This window comes from Mchenga conophoros, linkage group LG20 (assembly GCF_057382185.1).
Source record: "Mchenga conophoros isolate Kocher_MC1m ecotype Shallow Benthic linkage group LG20, M_conophoros_male_GT1.1, whole genome shotgun sequence".
NCBI classification, from domain to species: domain Eukaryota; kingdom Metazoa; phylum Chordata; class Actinopteri; order Cichliformes; family Cichlidae; genus Mchenga; species Mchenga conophoros.
In genome coordinates, this window is record NC_140545.1 from 2,422,797 (window position 1) to 2,437,544 (window position 14,748).

Consider the following 14,748-nt stretch of genomic DNA (forward strand, 5'->3'; position numbering starts at 1 on the left):
GCCACACGAGATGACCTGATGCAGCCGTTTTTCTGGGCTCAATTTAAACCCCATATTATGTAATCTGTATTTAGAAACTAAGCACAAATTTAGGATCTCATGTCCTCATGACTGCTTTAAAAAAATAACGCAAGCTGAATGACACTAGTGTTTGACTAATTACTTCCTCCAAGGACACAAATGCTTATAAACAGAGGTTGACATGGAAATCTTAGATAGGAGGAAGTGCAACAATAAGGAGCAAACTAGTCACTGAAACCGACTGCCTCACTGATTCTCTTTGAAGAAATGTGCGATTGTTTTTGCACTCAGACCCCTCATTTCCAACAGTGTCAACAGTATCCCAAAGCTCAGCCACAAATGGCCCGTCAGCTTGACTTTTAACCTGCAGCTATAACTCAGACTGCTGTCTAAAATGCAACAGCTTGCCTTTTTAACCCATCCCACCAGGCCAGATGTGATGTTCACGCTGGCATGTTCCAGTGTGGAAAACAACACATACTTGTTTCTATGGTAGCAACTCAGTCACCAGAAGTGGTGGAAATATCGCACGAGAATATATTAAAATGACTTTTCCAAATCATTGCTCACTCCATCACAGCGTCATGAATCATTTTGTCCTTGCAAGCGCCAAATATGGAGGCAAATATGGTCCTGCCAGGACCATAAAGAGCTAATAATTTCTATACACGTTCACAGCTTTGTGATCACAGATTGCAGCACACATTCAAAAATAAGCGAAACAACTTTGAGCTGGCAGTGGATGCCCAAGAATAGCTATAAACAAGGTAAACTAAGAAAATGCAGGGCAGAGCTATAACAGGCTATCACCAGAGTGGAAAGCAGTGTGAAGATTTCACATATGGCTTATTTTGACTAACCCAAAATACCCACGCTGGAGAGAAAAAAGAAGTAACATGGGTACCAGATGTTCAGAATTACAAGAGGAATGTGTCCTGTTTGTAGTAGTAGTTTATAGTAGTAAACTTCTCTCATGTCTGACCCCCAAGCTGCTCTCTCCTCCTTTGCCTCTCCTGGGACAAGATTTACCTACAAGACCATCTTTAGGAAGGTCATAGATCTTCCACGTGTCTTTAATAAATGGTTTGTCTGAACTTTTTGGGTTTTTCCAAAAAACAGATCAATAATTTTTAATTTTTAATAAGACGGTTGTTCCAAATTGCCTCCTATCACTGTTCACTGATTAAAAACCGTTGTATATTTTTGAATAATAATCTACAGCTGGTCATCATGGGGCAAGAGAAATACGTATTTGTATATATTTATATTTGCTGGTCAGAGGATGAATTGAAATTTATTTTGATAATCGTAGAGATGACAAACATTAGCTTCTTATTTTGGAACGTTTTTGTGATTTTCTTAGACAAATAAACACATATGATTGACAGGATAGCTATCAAATGAATAATTGACGAACACAATCATAAGCAGCAGCCCTAATTTCCTTTATCGTACACTCTTCTGTGAAGGTAAGGTAAAGAGTTAAGCGAAATAGTCACGACTTTTCTATGGTCGCACGCTTCGGGTTGTACCCCGGCCCCAAAGCCGCCTTTGGTTTCTCAGTCAGTGCACATGAAAGTAGAGACAGGCTAAGAGCAGGGTCTCCTTTTTGTACTAATTTAATTCTGATTTACTGGAAAACATGCAGACCAGATGTATGCACAGATACTCCTTTTAGTAATGAAAAAATAAAAATAGGAACATAATTGATTATAGTTAAAAAAAAGAAAGTATATTTCGCTAAAGACAAATTAATGACCAGAATCCCTCAACTCACCGAAAAGCTATTCTGAGCAATGAGGACACATCACGTACTGCTGTTTAATGATGTTCAACTGTCACCTGAAGCCTCGGGTACTATAAATAAATAGCAGTGTGAGCGACAGAGGGGCAAAAGGCGGAGGGAAAGTTTCCTTTCTGACCAGATTTGGGTAATTTGAGCCAAGTAACCCAATTTAGCTAATTTCATTTCACTTTCTCCCACAGTGATATTATCGCTCGCTTCCTGTGTTTAGAAGAAGCTAAAAGAAGCTAAAGGAGAGGGGGCAGGAGCCTTTTATAATTTCGAAATCACTGGAATGTTTTAAAGGGAAAATACTACAGCTATGCCAAAAATGTTTTGGCGCTCGTTGCCCACATATTCTCTCCTCCAGCATGGCCTTTCTTGTTTGACCTGAGACTGGCATGACAAAGGATTCAGTGTGGAGCTTTGTTTTGATTCGGTGCTGTGCCATTCCCATCCTTTGACATTTGAGCCAACTTTTTTCCTCTCACAGAAAACCGCTAACAATGGCTGGTGGGCAGGGTCAGTGTATGCCCTCTGGTGCTGTGTAAAGCAAAATCCAGCTGAACACAACACCGATACACTTCACAACCAGATGAACTAGTTCTATTGTCACTGCTATCTGACAAATCGTTAGGTCCCAAATGTGAGCAAAGGGTGGAGATTGCAAACACAGCCATTTTGATCTCAGTGCATTAAACTGTTAATTTACTGAGGTTAAATCAGTTAAATGGTAAAAAAAAAAAAGTGAAATGCAGACACCATAACATAGATGTGCAAAAGTTCTGTCTTTAAAACATTTCTTTTGGTTTTCTTTAGTGTACATGACTGTAAAGTGAACAAATAAAGACGGAAAACTCGATGGTGCAGAGCAGAGGTCAGCCGTGAGGGGATAAATTCTGAAACAGGCATTTCCGTCATTAACAAAGGATGACAGAGGTTTTAAAGCGTCAACAGTTAAAGTAGTTCATGGGGTCATGTTTCTGGTTAAGAAGAGTCCAGGAAGTCCTAAGCAGAGCGCTCAAGTCACACACAGACCCCCACAAGTGAGGGGATGTTTTGAAGAGCCCATGGACCTTTGAGAAATTATTGTCGCCAGGGCAACTCCGTCCTGCCCTACGCTGGACAGCTTCCTAATCCAAATGATTTACAATCGGCCCGATGTTACGTTATTGACCTGCAAGTCCCACCAGAAGTCCCCAGAGATACCAGTCTGAAAGCAGGACAAGATGTTCACTGCAAAAACTCAAAATCTTACCAAGTATATTTGTCTTATTTCTAGTCAAAATTATCTCATTACACTTAAAATAAGACACAATCAGCTACAGGGCAACATTTCAGTAAGCTAAAGGAACTTGTTTCAAGACAGTGAATCTTGAAACTAGAGAAAAACTAGAGATTTTTCACTTGTTCCACTGGCAGATTTTTTCACTTATTTTAAGCTAAAATATCTTGTATTAAGTGAAAAATCTGCCAGTGGAACAAGTGAAAAATCTCTAGTTTTTCTCTAGTTTCAAGATTCACTGTCTTGAAACAAGTTCCTTTAGCTTACTGAAATGTTGCCCTGTAGCTGATTGTGTCTTATTTTAAGTGTAATGAGATAATTTTGACTAGAAATAAGACAAATATACTTGGTAAGATTTTGAGTTTTTGCAGTGTTTCCTCCACAGCTTTTCTCAGTTTCTCTCACACTTTCAGTTGGGATAGCGCGTCACACCAGTGTGCACAAAACTAAAAGATTTTTAATTGGAGAGCTCTGCTTGTGGAATTTCCTTAACTTGTTTGTTCTTGCAGAGGACAACATGCTGCTCATAAGTTGTTCCCAGGTACGCAACAGACATTTACTCTGTAAGTCACTGGTGCTAAAAACATGGTGCAGGATAAACTGCTCTTTTTTTTTTTTTTGAGTTGTCTGATAATATGGATTTAAATTAGCAACCCTGCAGTTTGAGAGCAAGACTGCCAGCTCTCAGGCTTACTTGTGGTTCCTAGAGTTTCTAAAAGTAGAATGGGAGGCCAAGCCTTCAGCTATCAGGCCTCGGTCCTGTGGAACCAGCTCTTCAGAATTCAGGAGACAGACACCCTCTCTAGTTTTGAGATTAGCCCCAAAAATTTCCTCATTTTTAATAAAGGTTATAGTTAAGGCTGGACCAGGTGGCCCTGAACCATCCTTTAGTTACACTGCTATAGGTTCAGACTGCTGCAAGACTTGATGTGATGGACTGAACACTTCTTCTCCACTCCCCACATGTTTATATATCATGGCAGCATGTCATTACATTTTTGTCATCTCTTTCCCTTAGTCTGTGTTTTGTCCTGTCTCCCTATGCTCTTTTTTTTCTTTTCGCTTTTCTTCTGTCTCTTCTCTTTCCCTTCACCCCCCAGCCAGTCGTGGCAGATGGTTGCACCTCCCTGACTGTGGTTCTGCTGGAGGTTTCTCCCTGTTAAAAGACAGTTTTACCTTTCTGTCTGTACTGTAGGGTCTTTATCTTATGGTGTAAAACACCCTGAGATGACTGTTGTTGTGATTTGGCGCTTTATACTTTTTTAACTGAAATAAGTGACTTACTAAGAAGATACATTCAGTGTGATTCTTTCTTTTGTGGTCTGTCGGTGGGATGGAAATGCAGAGTCTGTGTCTTTTATCTGCTTTGATAGGTTTACACAGAGCAGACAGTTATCATCATCTCACAGGAAAATGAGTGGGTGGCTAAGGAGCTCACTGTCGTAGTTCAAACATGGAGGCCCAGACGGCCCTCGTTCCCCCCAACCTGTCTGTCTGGTCATCAGGGTGGGGTCCAGGAAAACGGGATCTGTGGCTTAACTCAATTGCTACCATAATCAGGGCCGACGACACACTGACCCTATTGCAGGACAAAGCAAGGACTTTTTAAAAATATGTCTCTGCATAACAGTTGTTTCACAACGGCCAGTCAATGACCTTCAACAGATTCTACTAAAACTAATCAGCTACTTACTCTTACTGTTCATGAAGCCATCGATCATTAAATCATGCACTTTACTTCATATGTGCATTCTTGTTGTCTTATTCTTCAGTTTTCTCTGTGCAAACTCTTGCTCCCAAGCAACACAGCTGTATATGAACAAGAGACATCCTTCAATAATCCAGTAACACAAGGAAGATAATGAAACAGCCAATAAGGGTAAGATAAGACCTGGTCCTCATTATTAAAAGGTGCTGTGTGAGGAGGGTGGTAACAGGCAAACTACTGACTGTTACATCCAGCAAGGGGGCAAAGAAAGCACAATGAATAAAGAACCTGGCACAAGAGTGTTTCTCTTAAGCTTATTAAATGCATAGCTTAGATTTAAAGTGATACTCGGAATCCTACTGTACCAGAATATGCTGGACACAGTTCAAGATAAATGTCTCCTTCAGAGGTTTAAAAAAACCTGACTACATCCGAAGTGAACGCGAACATACAGAACCAAATGGATAATTGCCTAACATATTATACTTGTCATACACATGAAATAGAGTTCTACAAGCCAGAATTGTTTATAAGACATGTGGTAAAAGCATAAACCAGACTGGCTGTTTGTGACACAGCCTGTAGCTTTTTATTAATGAATGTCGCTGCCTGGGCTATTGTTGAAGTCCTCCCTTTTTCTTGGTAGGGAAGCACAATAAGAGGAGACAGGATGAGTGGCTCAGCTGTTGTCGTCACTGGGCTGCAGACACTTCCTCAACTCTTCAGGAAATCAAAAACTGCCCTGGGTATTTTTAAATTTGTTGTGTAGCTGTGTAATTGGAGCCTGACCAGTATGTAATGTTTGGAGCTAGTAGCAATATTTGGGGAAGTAAAAACAATTCCACGATCAATATAATGGGTTTAAAAAAAATGTATATGTTCTATTGAAAAGAGATCATGAAGGGAAATCATTTAATTACTTTCCAGCAATCTGTTTAAAAACTACTTTGCGACTTAATGTGAAGATCCCGCTTGACTGCATCAATGTCAGCTTACTCGTCTACATAAACTGGAGTCAGATTAGCGCTGCTGAAACACTCTTAAATTTACATTAAGTATTTTTTCTGCATTGTATTCTGCACAATTTTTTTTTTTTTTTTATAAAAGTAACCTTTTGGTTTCAGCATCTTTCAGCAGGACATATCACAAATGCCGATATTTCTGATTGGCCGGTACTCATCCAATATATCGGTCGGTCTTGGTCTACATGTAAAACAAACATTTGTCTTCTATTGCATATTCACTCAAACAATGTATTTACATATGCAGGTAAAGCTTAACTGATTTGATAGGAAGAGGAGCAGAGTGTGAGAAAACACTGCCCCCCTTTGTCTACGAGATATCTGATCACCTGTCGCTCTTTTTGCAAGGTAACCCAAACCGGGCAAGCGCAACAATGCGTAGGTCCTGCACAAAGATCCTGAAAGACAGAGGGGCCAACAAACCAGCTGCTACCAGTTCTACCAAACACACACTGAAAAGAGGAGGGACAAAGAGTGGAGAGGGGGAGATGCATTTTCTTGAAGGCAGGGCAGCAAAAGTTCTTGGGGTCAGTGCCCCTCCCTGCTCGCCGCTCATGATGGTGGTTTGTGTTTACAAAGTAAATATGAGCAGGCACAGTCACAAGCTTCTTATTAAGACATTAATGTAACAGGTAGGGCAAAGCACCTCGTTTATGTGGAAACACGGTCTCGACAGGCAAACCACATTCTCACTATGCAAAACCTAGAGCGTGTATTTTAAGTGAAGACACAAATACGGAAATCACCTGCAACTGCTTTCGATTTTCCAACACTTAATCAATACAGTTAGAACCTTCTCTTCTTAATTCCCCTTTATGTATAACTAGTTCGAGAAGATTAAAGCCTAATCTCAAAACCCATTCATCTATAACGCCACAAAACCGAGAAAAGCAGCTGATTCTCATTTATGTGTTAGGCTGGAAATAGAAGTAGACGCCATTTCAATTTGATAAATGACAAAAAACAATTAAATTATTATCAGATTGATTCTTGATTTCTCTATTTCTACACACATAAGGCACATAAGAGCAGACAGATTCACTGGCTGAAAAGCATTGTGTTAAATCCCCATTAGATGAAGACTTAAAGGCAACAGTTTGCAGCTGTGGTGTAATATTTTCAGCCTCTTTCGCACTTATCTGTCCTCATTCTAGTCACCGGCCTTCCCATCTTTAGCCCGAACACTCTCCAAACCCTCCCTTCTTCGTCATTGACCTCTGGCTCAGTCTGCTGAGAGATATAACTTTCCCTCCAATCTGCTTTTCACAACACTCAACAAAATAACAGGAAATTGGAGAAATGCCATTTCCAGTTCATAAACCCGGAGCTACCTCCCAGAACCCCTTTGTTAACCTGATTATTTAAGCAGTGGTGCAGCGGTGATCGACAGCAGTGATAGCTGGGTTGAAATGAAAGGCCTTTATCATCACAGACTTCTTTGAAGGCTGATTCACAGTCAGAGCCTGAGATAACAGCAAAAATGTCCTGAGCTCAAGGTCATCTTAAAGACAGATGTTCCAAACGGTTCAAATATGACCTCATGTGCAACGCAAACTTGTTTACAGGTCTCCAGGAAGTTGTTGTGTTCCAAAACAACAGTGATGTAAAATGACTGCAGCAGCACCGATATTGTACAGTTTATTTACCGTATCTAGGAAATGCGACCACAAAGATATGAGTGATGTAAGAAGACACAAAAAAAAATACAGCAATTAGCCATTAATCGGAAGCAGGAGATTATTGCTGTGGAGAAAATATCCTGTTAGTTCACCCTGTGAGTTCATGCAAGAGCTGTGAGCACACCAGCCAACAGGGTATATACACAGTGAATGCCAGGAATGCAGGTGCATGAAGGCTTCAATAACTCATGCCAGTGTGGCCTTTAAACACAATGCCCAGCCCAAATCTGAGCCTGAGCTATGGAGAAACATTTCAAAGTTTTCTGAATCAGACCAATACTTGGAGGAATTGCTTCCTCAAAGGGAAGGTTATGTTTTAAGAAGAAGTGGTGCAAATAAAATAAAGCAGAAGCAAAACCAATACAAAATCAAGACTCCCATCAATAACCGTAACTATTAAGAAAGTTTCCCATTGTTTCTCAATATGACTTCATTAAGTTCAGACGTAACATAAAAACAGAACTGTGATCGTAAGAAATGAGCACATTAAGGAAGATTACTAAATGACACTGAAGCTGAGCACGAGACATTATTCATCATGTTACTAAGGCAGGTCTATACCAGAGACAGCATCAAGCTGTACTTCCTAGCATCTGTTTAAAAAAAAGTATAGCTGCAAGGTCAGGGTTCCCACTGTACTGAAAAGGAAACCACTTCTTCAACCTACAGCCCTGGTGCAGCTGCGTTAGCGGCACATGCAATCCCCCCCCCCAAAAAAAACATTTAAATAAAAAAATTAATAAGTAAACTGCTTGTACAGAATAGTATAGTATTTTGGGGCAATACTTATTTGAACTATCAGTAAGTTAGCTAAATGTGAAGCTGAAGCGAGCAGAGGGTTAGCTTGACGTAACCAAATAGCTAACGTGGTTCTGTCACCACAACACTTCATTTTTATTCGTGTAACACATTAATAAGAAAACCTCAAAGCCTTTTGACTTTATAGAGACTTGTACTGTGCAAAAGTCTTGAGCCACCCCTCGTGTCTGTATATTTTGTTTCCAGGGAGCCAGACCTTTTTTTCTAATTACGTAAGCTAGTTAACAGCCTTTTTCACAGTACTGTACATGCTTTAAAACAAAATAGCCTCTTAGACTTAATCCTTTTTATGGTATTTATGCTAACAACCCTTATCTGTGGGGTCAGTATTCACATATAGCTCTAAGCAAGCATTGAGCCAAGTGACCAAAATGCCAACTTTTTCTTAAAAAATCTGATCTGATCTATATGTACATATTATATCACCCAGCTGTAACTTAACCCTTGCTTTCCAAAATAACTACAAGGAGAGAATAAGTGAAGCAGTAAAGCCCTGAACCAGACTGGAGAACTGTAGCCTCAGGGTGCAGAGAGCCAGGTGGATAGCCTTGTGCTGATCCCCCCACCCCACCTGCTTGGCTGCACTAGGACTAAGTTATTAGTGTGTACTCAATTCCCATAATCCCTTTCTTTCTGAGACAGAGTGGTGGGTGGCTGAGCCAGATGTATATAATTAATGCAGCTTTTCCTTCTGAGAAAAGAAGCAATGTGGAATTGGGATATCAGGCAAATAAAAAAACTCAAATTATCATCAAACACATTAAAATGATTTAGGTTTTATGTCTGATAAACACATCAATCAGCTTGAATCTATTAGTTCCTCTTAAGTGGAATCCAGCAGACACTACGGCTTCCCTTAGATCTTCCCCATCAAGAAACAGTGATGTAAGACATGGCACTGGAGTTACATTGTCAGCATTTCACTACATCTGACAAATGACACAGATCTAACCTTCTCTTTAGTTTTCCCAACATTTGCTGCTGCTTAATCTCAAAACCTCTTTCATGAGCAATCAAAAGACGAAAGAAAAACTGCAACAGCACATCCACGCATGACGCAACTTGATGTCAGCATTTAATAGACACGGGGAGCTGAGCGGAGCAAGATGAATGGTTTAGGGCGGTTTCCAGCGCAATCAAGAAGTGAAAATAATCCTGCACTGCTCCTGTAACAGCTCTTAAAGATGTGTGCGGCGTTTAAAGATGTTGGTAAAGCCATTATAACCAAGAACAGTGGCAGGCCGCCAGTTCAAAGGGAATTTTCCTCCTTTTGAGGTCTCCTGTGGCCTCAGCCTAGACCAGGCCACAGGAATCCAGCAGTGGATTGGTGCACAAACCTGGAACCTTAAAAGATCCCAGGCTTTGAAATGCCACTCACTCATCTCACATTATTTTTATAAAGACAGAGTCATATGGAGAAAGTTACTGTGCAGGGCAAAGCCACACCGAGAGTGAGTTTGGGGAACGGGAAGGTAGGAAACACTGACTGGGTGAGTGAATGAGAGGCTCCATATCCATCTGGAATTGCACAAAACCAAGGATAAGTGAGAGTTACCAAGGACAAAGAGGGGGTAAAAGGAGCCAAAACTATTAAAAGAATTCTACCAATGACCAAGATATAATTTTACAAATATGGCTTTGATGTATTTACACTTGTCTGTCTGTGGGGTCTACAAAGATCTGTATCGCAAGCTTAACTTAATGGCAACGTTATGCACCAGTAGCAGCATGGAGGGAACACAGTTCTCATTGTAAGGCAAACCAACCACAACTACCACTGGCTACAATGCAATTTCCCCTGTAAAATACAGGAAGAAAATACCAGGCAGCTGTTTCCAGCCGCACAAAACTGGGCTGAAACTGTTTCTGAAGATGCTGGACAAAAGAGAGGAGATGGAATGAGAAGATGCTTTTAACACATGCAGCCGGTTAAACCTGACCCAGGCATTTTATTAGCAGACGGCATGAACTAGTCGAGGCCAACCCAGGGGTCTCGCCCCTCCTCCACCGCCTTCAACAATCTACAGTAGAGAAATTCTGTTAAAGTCATTAGCCCACGCATATTACTACGCTCGCAAAGGCTGCTGAGCCCATGACATCATTATGGGCTGCTGTCATTCCAGTGGGATGTCTGTGAGCTCTGTCTGAGAGAGAGTTGGGCAGTCCCAACCATTTGCACCAGCATGCCATCATGAAGCATAGAAAACACAGTGGTCCAGAGGAGGAGAAATTACCCATTTCAAAATATCCATTTATGGAGCGCTGAAGCTGAAGCGAAGCCAGTTATGTCTCTGCAAACAAATGCTGAAGAAAGAAATCAGCTCAGCTTAGAAAGAGTGATGTGAAGTGTCTCAGATGCTTGGCACATGCGGTATGATAGTATGGGAAGTGCACCTTGGGATCCAGCCCCAGACAGCCAAGCCATGAGGTTGCCTTCCAGAAGAGCTCTAACTGCAAAATCAGGAGCCTTTGATGTAGCGCTATCTCACAACAAACAGTTAGCAGGGCCGAGAGAAAAGCACTGTCTGATAAGGACTTGAATATATAGAAGAACGTTGCACTTTCCCACAAAGTAAAGGAAATGTGGAGCTATTATGGGCCAGAGTGAGGTGGAGGCTGGAGAGGTTGAAAACTTTTCCCACTCGAAAACACAACTGAAATGTTGAGTCTACTGCTCCATGCATAGAAATCATCTGCTCTGCATGGCAGAACATAATAACAGGGACCGATTTGTGCTGCAGTACTTTCAAACAGCTAGACTTTTCCTAGGCAGGATGTGTTGATAAAAAAAATACCCAAAAAGTGTTTTTATATGTGAAAGACGAGTGAAGTTCTTTTTATTCTGACTTTTTTTTTTTTTTTTTACAGCCACTCACTTCATAAAGAAGTTATCTGCATCAAAGGGACATGCCGTGGGCTGTCGTAGTAGAGCTTGTAGCATAGCACAGTGTGTAATTGTCGTAATAGCTGAGATATAGCACAGCATTCAAAATCAGGGGCTGAATGGCTTCTTGCTGCGTTAGTCTCCTCATACGAGAGTTTCGCTCCGTGGCTGCTGATTGCTCTGGCAAGCAAATAATGGCTTCATTCCAGAAACATGGAAGGTCCAAGAAAGAGACCGTCTGAGTGATGCTGCGAGGATCCACTCACATCTTCGGTGCTTGATGCTGTAATTAGGGCCTTAGACAGCTGAAAGTCAGAGCTGGGTGTGGTAATGTTGAAAATGTGGAGTGAGGAGCACAAAATAAGCACCCATGGGAAATTAGGATGCTACTGTTTGACAAGGAAAATAAATAGAAACAGAAAAAAGTCTAAATTTTAGATCTTGGATTACTCAGATTTCAGCTGAATGCTGTTATGTGTCAGTATGATAGGCAAGGAGCCAGGCGGAGGTGGAAGAAGTATTCAAACAAGCAGTTTAAAGAAGTCCTGTGAGTAATACACTGTGACTAAAACAGTTAGGAAGGAAACATGTCCTGGTGATCGTTCCAGTACCAAAGATCCCGTCAAATGTTGTCTCAGATACAGTGCTGTGCAGAAGTCTTGAGCCACCCCTTACTTCTTTATAAATGGCTAGGAACATAGGAAACGGACATAAATGAGAATGCAGTATATAAGGCAAAAGATTTTGTGCAATTCTAAAGAGTTTGAAAGTCAATATTGGTAAGTTGTCTTCATGAATATTTATCCAGGCGTCTTCCTGGTTGTTTCAAAGCTCTTCTTTGGTTGTTGGCTGCTTTTTGTTTTTATTCCATGACAGAACTCTCCAGTGTGTTAACAGTGGCTGTAGACACCGCTGTAAAGACCTGTTGCAGCTGATTTTCAGTCCACTTCTTGTGCAATTTGGCTGAGCTGAAAGCCCAGGTGCATCTCTCAGGTCACGACTCAAACACGTGACTTCCACATGTTTCAGAGAGTTTTTAGGCCTGCAACTTTTCCACCTGTTTTCTCAATTTTTCTAAGATCACGTTGCACATTATGGTGAATGTTTTCAGCTTTTAGCTCTTTTGGGATCACCTTAATGATGCAAAAATACTGTTTTATGCCTGTGAGACTGTTATGTTTGGCATTTTTTATAGATTCAACCAATGAACCAACCTGGAGAAATATTGTTCAAGACAGCTTTAAAAATGGCAACAACGTCAGGTTACTTGGAAGCAAAATATACAAAAATTAGAGATGGCTCGAGACTTTTACTGTGTTACTATGACAAAAGTGGACTGAAGTAAAATCTTCATTTGAACCCTCATCACGGCCTCAATATTATATCATACTATAAGGACTGCATGTTGACATGATTTGCGACCAGCACACCCGGGCTGTCCCATCTAAACTCAAAGTTTCCTGGCTTCCTTGTTAAGATGAGAGGGCTGTCACCACTCAAGCACGACAATGTTTAAGTCTGACATGGTTGAACAGCAATCTCACAAGATGCATGCAGGAAACGAAAGTTTCAGACCAAGTTTTGCACATTAACCCTGATAAAACCACAACTTGTTGCCACTACTCTTTGAGTTTGTTAAACTGAATTAAAACGTTAAGTAAATGCCGTGAAAGAGATTAAGGGGGATTCTCTGACAATTTGGAAAACTTTTAAGAGTAAGAGGCTTTACATAAAAAGAAAATTGAATATAAAAAAAAAGATGGACGGATGGAAACATATGTTTTCTTATTTTTTCATCAGAACAATACGAGACTTTTTGTGGAATCCCCAAATTAAAACTGTATAGTCAAAGTCGAGCTGCTGGCTGATCACATTCCGCCCACCTAAGTGGAAAAAACCCCCAAACAAAACCCAAATTTTCATTAAAGCATCTCCTCTTCGCTTCAGCGCATGAATAATGAAGGAATCTAGACACGCGATCGTGCTTGAAAGAGAAAGTAGCCGTAAAGTCCCGCTTTGTGATGTGCTGAACGCTGAAATGCCCCCTCTGACGCATAAATGACACCCTGTCATCCTTGTTCGACTCCGCTGATCGACAGGGAGGTGGGTGTCGACGGTGCGCTCGCTATTACAAAGCGTCTAAACGCCTAAACTCGGGCCTGATGTGGAGGGTGTAGGGAGGTAGGAAAGGGGAGGATACTTCGGGTGTGGGAGTTTTGGGGGAATTCAGAAAATGTTGTTTTTTAGATGAGTCGCCTGCAGCGAGAGGGGCTAAACTAAATAAACGCAGAATGCTGTGATGTTCTCCGTCAAGGATATGCAGGAAAATGTCCTCCATCCTGTAGAGGAGAGGGGGGGAAATCCCGTTTACCTCTCCCCCTACCAAACACCACCACCTCCACCACTCTCGCCATGCCGCGCTCAGTATGTGCCACTTCAGCCAAACGCTGAGTTGTCTGACTTTTGGAGAGACAAAAGAACCGCAGGAGTGGGGAGAGAATGAGGGGCGGGACGGTTCATTTAATACATCAGCAGCTCATAATGGTCCATAATAGTCCAAATAAATAAACAAATAAACAATAAATAACAAATAAACAAAAAAGAGCAAGAAATAAACTTTTTTTCATATATAGAAAGAACAAGACAGTCCACTATATGGGTTGTTTATAACTGTGATCCAGTGCTTTAAGGGAAAATAAACCCACTACCGACAAGTTTAAAAGCTCAACAAGTTTAAAAGCAAAACACAGACAGCTACTACTCGATTATTCGACCGCACCGTGGCAAAAGTGCGGTTATTAGCCCGTTAACTTACCAAAACAATGGCAAATTTCTCCTCCAGCTCGGTGGGGTCAGGCATGGGCACCTTCAGAGGCATGATGTGCTGCTTCATCTCCGACTGGCCGTCCACACTCTCTATATTACCCATTTTAATGCCTTATCCTGCCGTCGACTTGAAACTTGCCTCAGCTTCTTACGGCGACAAGAATAATCCAAGTAAAAGAAGCAAAAAGAAAGAATCTCCAAAGTATTCCGAGAGTCTCATCCGCGATTTAATCCGAATAATCCACTTCTCTCCAAAAACAGATTATTGAAGAAAAAAGAAGAAGAAAAAAGCTGACACTGCAGTAGTCCCTAAATGCCATTTACCCCTAATCACGCGTTTAAGTTGACAGTGTTTGACTCTAGTCTCTTTTTTAAAAGTAAGAGTGCAGCTGCTTCATCTTCCAGAAAGTAGCCTCTGTCTTGCCTGGCCAATCCATTACTTACAGCGAATTTTCCCCAATGACAGATAACTTTCAAAACCCGACCGACAGTTACTTTTAGGTGCTGCTCAACTTTCTTGGCTCCGACGTGTTTCCATTCATTATTGTTGTGTGATCCTGATTAAGGTCTTTGCTGTTGCCTCCACTCAGAGCTCAGGGTTTTCTTCTAGAGTCCTGCCCGCATTGGGGGTGGCATGCCTCCTGTTGGTCTGACTGCATGTCAGTCATTGCAATCTGTCTCCCTCCCTCCCGCCCCTCACATCTGTAAGCAGTGAGCCTGC

At 41.3% G+C, this 14,748-nt stretch overlaps 1 protein-coding gene across 7 annotated transcripts in view; it reads right to left on the minus strand.

Annotated features, from left to right (window-relative positions):
* Positions 1 to 14,588, minus strand: part of fmnl3 (formin-like 3) — a 32,418-nt gene extending 17,830 nt beyond the window's left edge. For all 7 annotated transcript variants that reach the window (XR_014890137.1, XR_014890136.1, XM_085259143.1 and 4 more), the window contains exon 1: positions 14,017 to 14,588. Coding sequence is in view for 5 of the 7 variants with exons in the window: in XM_085259143.1 (XP_085115269.1) it covers positions 14,017 to 14,130 (114 nt within the window). In the remaining 2 variants the exon portion in view is untranslated. The remainder of the gene's footprint in view (positions 1 to 14,016) is intronic.
* Between the last annotated feature and the right edge of the window lie 160 nt (positions 14,589 to 14,748).